Below are 7,144 nucleotides of genomic sequence, written 5' to 3'. Positions count from 1 at the left end.
TCACAAATCGTTGACCATCACCACATTCGTGGGAACAGCACCACATCTTGACATCACCGATCGTTGTACATCACCGACATCGTTGACATCACCACCATCGTTGCCATCACCAACATCACCAAACATCGTGTGACATCATCCAAACCATCGTTGTACATCACCAACATCGTTTCATCACCAACTCGTTGACATCACCAACATCGTTGACATCACCAACATCTTTGACATCACCAACATCGTGTGACATCACCAACATCGTTGACATCGTCATCAGCAGTACCACATACATCATCACCATCAGAGGTATAGTAGCATATTCATGAAATTACATTTTTATCAGAAATATATAGAAGAGCTTACCTTAGTTAGTGTGAATATAAGTGTGATACCGGTGGTATTAAGTAAATACTGTATTGCTGTGTTAGACCATCCATTCATTCCATAGGAAAAGCTGCTCTGGCGATTTAATTTCAGCCATTTTATTACTTAGATCAGTAGTAACCTGATGTCTCGTGAGTCATGAAAGACATTTACCCAAACCGACTAGCTGGTCACACACACAGAATCTGGCTTGGAGATTAGTGGAACCAACCTGTCAAATAATCTGTCATTTTAAAACACAGATCATAATCTGTCTGTCCCTGTATTCCATGATGTAATGACCAGTAGTAGAAGTAATATCAGATGTATGCAGTAGTATAATATCAGCGAGTACATGACATAGTTAATATCCAGATGTAATGACCAGTAGTAGAAGTAATATCCAGGATGTAATGACCAGTAGTAGAAGTAATATCCAAGATGGTAAATGACCAGTAGTAGAAGTAATATCCAGGATGTAATGACCAGAGTAGTAGATAATATCAGGATGCGTAATGACCAGTAGTAGAAGTAATATCCAGGATGGTATGATGACCAGTAGTAGTAGTAATAACATTAATAGTATCCTATATAGAGCAGAATAATAACCGTTTAAAAATATCAGGAGGAATCGTTTTTTGACTTGCCGCTTTTGGGGTCTGACACGGTGCCCGTTTTAAAAATCAAAATGTTCATCCAAATTGCCAAACTCTTTCGGCCATAACTGGCAAATGGCCCCCTTCTCCCCTCAGAACTGCAAATGGCCCCCTTCTCCCCTCAAGAACTGCAAATGGCCCCCTCTCTCCCTCAGAACTGCAAATGGCCCCCTTCTCCCTCAAACTGCAAATGCCCCCTTCTCCCCTCAAACCGACACACCTCACAAAATAGTGATGTGTACAGCACTGGACTGTTACGATGACTGGAGAGTCTTACTGGATACAGTGCCCTAAACCCATCGGAGACATTACAAAAACTACGTCAATGGTACCCTATACCCTATTCCTTATGTAGCCCACTATTTTTGGCCCTAGATGAGGAATACAGATGTTGCATCTTAATTTGAGCCAGTTTGCTACAACAGGAAATAATCCTTGTGGATTATAATTAATGGACATTTTGTAAAGGGTTGTTAAAACATTTTCGTAAGGGAAAAAAAAATCAAGTCTTAGATTTCAAAGTGGAAATTAGAAAACTTCAGAAGCCTTGGGAACAGGGTCCACCCTGCCAAGAAGTAGTGCCCTATTTGTCTAGGAATAGGGTGCGATTCGAGATGGTCTTCATCGTAGTGATAATATAATTATCATTGTCAACCTGTCAACATCGTGCTGCAATACAAAGACATTCCGACAGCGTAGCGATGACAACACAACGACAAAATGGAACCAATGTTGCCTGCACATGTACGCGGCGACCAGTGTACGTGCGCGACCACGACTGTGGCACCAGGTACGTGCGACACGTAGCGCGCGCGAGCCAGCGACTGCGCGGCACCAGCGTACGTCGACCAGCCGCTACTGGCGACCAGCGCGAGCGTACGCGTCGGCGACGCACCGTACGTCGCGAGACCAGCTGTATCGTGCGACCAGCGCTGCGTGCGAGACCAGCGTACGTGGCGCCAGCGTACCGTGGCGCACCACCTGTACGTGGCGACCAAGCATACGCTGGCCGAGACCAGCGGTTTACCGGTGGTGACCAGGGTCTACGTGGCGACCAGCGTACGTGGCGACCAGCGTACGTGGCGACCAGTGTACGTGGCGACCAGTGTACGTGGCGAGACCAGCGTACGTGGTGACCAGGGTACGTGGCGACCAGCGTACGTGGCGAGACCAGCGTACGTGGCGACCAGGGTACGTGGCGACCAGCGTACGTGGCGAGACCAGCGTACGTGGCCAAGTGGTGATCTCATGGGAATGCACGTATATCTGTGTGTGATTTATCTTGCCACTGTTCTCAGAAAAAGACAGAGGCGGCGTGTGAATATAACGACACCAAATCAAGGGGAAGGCTCAGTCAGGGCAGTGTTTGTGAGCAAGGACCACACGCTGCAAAACCAGGTCATCCTCTGTTTGTGGTCAAGTTTGTCATTTAGTAGAATATATAATTCTCTCTCTCTCCCTTATTGGCTAAACATTGGTGGGGCTAGGATCACAGCCCATGCACCAGGACCACCTCAGATCGTCGTAAAAACCACGACGATCCAGAAATTCAACCATAGATCCATTTGATTACAGTCACGGGGAGGTTGGAGAGAGAGAAAGGGGGGAGCTGCTTGTAACTCAAGCCCAGTTCCTCACCTCGAACTCTGATGCAGACAGCGCAGTGAGTGATGGTGCCCTATTCCCAATATAGTGCCCTACTTTTGACCGGGGCCACATACCATATAAGGGACAGTATACATACACATAGGGCTGTCCCATAGAGCCTCTGGTCAAAAGTAGTGCACTACTCAGGGAATAGGGTGTAATGTGAGACGCCAAGCAGGCAGATAGTGATAACGAGGCTATAGGAGGTCAGAGAAGAAGGATCCGATATCCTCCATTTTGTTTTGCTGTGCTGGGTTGTTGGCTGAAGAAGACAGGGTTCCAGTGTGATGGAAAATAGATAACCTCCTATCTGTAGAGGTGACTGTGAACACACACACACACACACACACACACACACACACACACACACACACACACACCACACCACACACCACACACACACACCAAAACACCACACACACACAGTTTATAGAAGATCTGGTTCATGGTGGCACTCTCAGATGATTGGATGCTCTGTGTCCATGTCTGTCCATAGCATGTTGAGCTGTTTCCAGAATGTTCCATCTATCCCTCTCCTTCACTTGGTGGAGAATGGAACTCTCCGTTCTCCATCTGTTCCGTGGAAGACAAGATAAAAGAGGAATAGACATGCTCTGTTTTGTCTTCCCCCCCCCCTTCTCTTCTCCTCTGTCTCCAAAAAAAGAGGAGATCCTTTAATGGTGGCGTCGATGTCCGTCGCTGAAGGCGACATTCCGTACCCCGCAAACATATTTACCAAGCCCCTCTGGTTGACCTATTTAGAGAAAGTTTTCCGGTCACTAAATATGGAACAGGGTGTAATTGGGAAACAGCCATCTTTTTATACAGTCACATACTCCTACAGTACCTGTCTCCTACAGTATCATCTGTCTCCTACAGTATCTGTCTCCTACAGTATCTGTCTCCTACAGTACCGTGTCTCCTACAGTATCTGTCTCCTACAGTGTCTGTCTCCTACAGTATCTGTCTCCTACAGTATCTGTCTCCTACAGTAATCTGTCTCTACAGTGTCTGTCTCCTACAGTATCTGTCTCCTACAGTATCTGTCTCCTACAGTATCTGTTCTCCTACTAGTAATCCTGTCCTCCTACGTACTGCTCTCCTACAGTACTGTCTCCTACAGTGTCTGTCTCCCTACAGTGTCATGTCTCCTACAGTTATCTGTCTCCTACAGTGTCTGTCTCCTATCAGTACCTGTCCTACAGTACTGTCTCCTACAGTATCTGGTCCTACAGTATCTGTCTCCTACAGTGTCTGTCTTCCTACAGTATTCTGTCTCCTAAGTTGTCTCTACAGTATCTGTCTCCTAACAGTAGTCTGTCTCTCATATCTGTCTCCTACAGTGTTGTCTCCTAACAGTATGTCTCCTACAGTATCTGTCCTCCTACTTCTGTCTCACGTACTGTCCCTACAGTATCTGTCTCCTACGTATCTGTCTCTACAGTCCTGTCTCCTACAGTGTCTGTCTCTACAGTATCTGTCTCCTACAGTATCTGTCTCCTCACATGTCTGTCTCCTACAGTATCTTGTCTCCTACAGTATCGTCTCCTACAGTGTCTGTCTCCTACAGTGTCTGTCTCCTACAGTATCTGTCTCCTACAGTACCCTGTGTCCTACAGTACCTGTCTCCTACAGTATCTGTCTCCTACAGTATGTCTCCTACAGTATCTGTCTCCTACAGATCTGTCTCTAAGTACTGTCTCCTACAGTACCTGTCTCCTACAGTGTCCTTGAAATCTGAAAACAACATACTCGAACAATATCCTTGCATAGATATTGTATCTGGAAAACATTCCAATGTTCAGTCTACTACCCTCCATTTAAAACTTCCCCCCATTTAAAACTACCCTCCATTTAAACTACCCTCTCCCTCTCTCTCTCTCTCTACCTCTTCCTCCTCTCTCTCTCCCTCCCTCTCCCCTCTCCCTCTCTCTCTATTTCTCTCCTCATATTATTTTGGTCCTTTTCTGCAAGTCTTTTGGTCTGCCATTTCTCTTATCTCTGCCATATATCAGACCCTCTCTCTCTCTGCCATATTATCAGACCTCCCTCACTATCTCGTGTCATATTATCAGACCTCTCTTTCTCTATCTTCTGCCATATTATCAGACCTCTCTCTATCTCTGTCATATTATCAGACCTATCTCTATCTCTCTTATTCTGTCCATATATCAGACCTCTGTCATCTATCTCTTGTGTCATATTTTCAACGACCTCTCTCTATCTCTGTCATTTTATCAGACCTCTCTCTCTATTCTGTCATATTATCAGATCCTCTCTCTCTATTTGTCATATTATCAGACATCTCTCTATCTCTGTCATATTATCAGACCTCTCTACTATCTCTCGTCATATTATCAGACCTCCTCTCTATCTCTGTCATATTATCAGACACTCTCGATCTCTGTCATATTATCAGACCTCTCTCTATCTCTGTTATATTATCAGACATTTTCTCGATCTCTGTCATATTATCAGACCTCTCTCTATCTCTGTCATATTATCAGACCTCCCTCTCTTTCCAACATCCCCCTCTTTCTTGTCCTGTACTCATTGTCTCCCTTCATTCCTCTGCCAGACCATGACAACCACTCTATTTAAATGTGATCTCTTCTTTTAATCTCTTTGTTTTCTGTTAGTTTACTATTGTGTCCATCACATCATCTCCACCGTGGCAACTCTCCTCTCCGTGTACGATCAACACCGGGAAGAAAAACGCATCGTGATAAGACGGAGGTCTATCTCTCTCTCCCTCCCTCACTCCCTCATCCACCTCTCCTCCTCCTCCCTCCTGCTCTGCTTCCTCATCTCGCTCCTCCTCCTCCTGTTCTTCATCTCTCTCTCCTTCCAGCACTCCTCTATTCTCCTCATTTTCCTGACCCTGCCGGGACCCTAACCCCAGAAACCCTCCTCCTCCGTCTTCCCCCCGTCCTCCTCCCAGTCCTCCCCCCATACTACGAGAGTGAAGCAGACTCGCCGGTCTCGGCCGTGTTCCCCCTAGTCTCCCTAGAGAGAACCCACTACGACTCAATACTAACCTCCCCCCTCCTCCTCCTCCCCCCTGCCCTCCCCCTCCTCCCTGCCCTCCCCCGCCACCGCCTACGCCGTTCGCCCTCATCTCAGCCACCGTGCCGTTCAGTAGAGCTTGATTCCCTGTCGGGGCCCTTAGCCTGGACGGTAGGCTGGAGCTGGACGTGGTTCTCCGGCACCGGGGGCAGCTCTGGAGGACGTAAGCCGAAGAGAAGGCCACTGGGTGGGCCATACCAGCTGGGATGCCCCCCTGGATGGGGTCTGAGCCTGGAGCTCCGGGTGTGGAGGGGGTGGTGTTAGTTCCTCCTGTTCCACTAACTCCTCCATTACTCTCTCTCTCCAAGTCCATGAGAAGAGCTTCGGAATATGAAGGAACCATTTGCTGATTACAGCGAATGTGCCACTCCAGTTCCGTCATATCCACCGTGTTCACCCGCGATATCGCTCGGTAACTCGACCCGCCATTGACACTCCTCTCTCCTCCCGTCGTTCCACCGTTCTCCGTCACTCCATCCCTTCCTCCGTCCTCACGGATCGTCTCCTCTCCGAACAGTTTCTCCACGTGGTAGTGTACGTACGCCGTGCGGTATTCCGACACGACCCGGAGCGGCCAGGAGAAGAGGAACACTGAGGCTAGCCAGAAGACCCGGGGTCGGGAATACCACGGTTGCCGGGTCGGGTCCGGGAACGCCAGGATATGCTCCCGGAAATCAACGTTCTTTAGATGCATCCCCTCCCGCGCTTCCATGTAATCATCCAGACCCTCGTTGTCTCCGAAGAAGTGTGCTCGCTGGGTGAGGTATGCCGCCTCCGCACGGGCGCTGGCGAAACTGAAACGGAGGAACAATTGATTCACTGATTGATTCACTGACGGATTGGATTTCATAGCGCTTTTCCAGTAGCAGAAATCAGTCTCTCTCTCTCCCTCCCCCATCCTCTCTCTCCCTCTCTCCCTCTCTCCCTCCCCATTCCTCTCTCTCCCTCCCCCCGGGTGGGAAACTCAACTCACAAGAAAAGTATATTTTTCTGAATTTTCAACAATGCTTTGTAAATGAATATCTAGAATTCCAAATGTGCGTGTTCACCTGAAACACTTGGTGAAGCGTAGCCTGACAGCCGGATGCTCCTGAAGTCCCTGGAGCTCCTTGGAGACGTCTTTAACCCTGTGGCGACCGTAGTCAAACTCAGAGCTGGAGGCGTGGGTGTTAACCCTCTCATGATACACCTGTGACAGAGGGACAAGTTACAGGGGTAATGTAGAGGGTTACAGAGAGACGGGTTACAGGGGTAATGTAGAGGGGTTACAGAGGGACAGGTTACATGGGTAATGTAGAGGGGTTATAGAGGGACAGGGTTAATGTAGAGGGGTTACAGAGAGATAGGGTTAATGTAGAGGGGTTACAGAGAGATAGGTTACAGGGGTAATGTAGAGGGGTTATAGAGGGACAGGG

General features: G+C 48.1%; 1 protein-coding gene and 1 long non-coding RNA gene across 2 annotated transcripts in view; both read right to left on the bottom strand.

Annotated features, from left to right (window-relative positions):
* Window positions 1–3,533: 3,533 nt before the first annotated feature.
* LOC139028655 (uncharacterized) lies at window positions 3,534–4,184 on the bottom strand. Its single transcript, XR_011480861.1, has 2 exons — window positions 4,136–4,184; window positions 3,534–3,733 (listed from the first exon to the last, which is right to left on the bottom strand). It is a non-coding gene; the product is annotated as an uncharacterized lncRNA (long non-coding RNA).
* Window positions 4,185–5,017: 833 nt separating this feature from the next.
* LOC111971556 (transmembrane protein 151B-like) overlaps window positions 5,018–7,144 on the bottom strand; it is an 18,601-nt gene continuing 16,474 nt past the window's right edge. Inside the window, exons 3-4 of the mRNA XM_070449265.1 lie at window positions 6,779–6,918; window positions 5,018–6,523 (exon numbers count right to left, since the gene is read on the bottom strand). Of these exons, the coding sequence (XP_070305366.1) occupies window positions 5,299–6,523; window positions 6,779–6,918 (1,365 nt within the window). The 3' untranslated portion in view covers window positions 5,018–5,298. The remainder of the gene's footprint in view (window positions 6,524–6,778; window positions 6,919–7,144) is intronic.

Source organism: Salvelinus sp. IW2-2015, linkage group LG2, assembly GCF_002910315.2.
Source record: "Salvelinus sp. IW2-2015 linkage group LG2, ASM291031v2, whole genome shotgun sequence".
Lineage (NCBI taxonomy): Eukaryota > Metazoa > Chordata > Actinopteri > Salmoniformes > Salmonidae > Salvelinus > Salvelinus sp. IW2-2015.
Note: the sequence above shows the minus strand (reverse complement) of the source record. Positions and strands in the feature narration are given on the sequence as shown.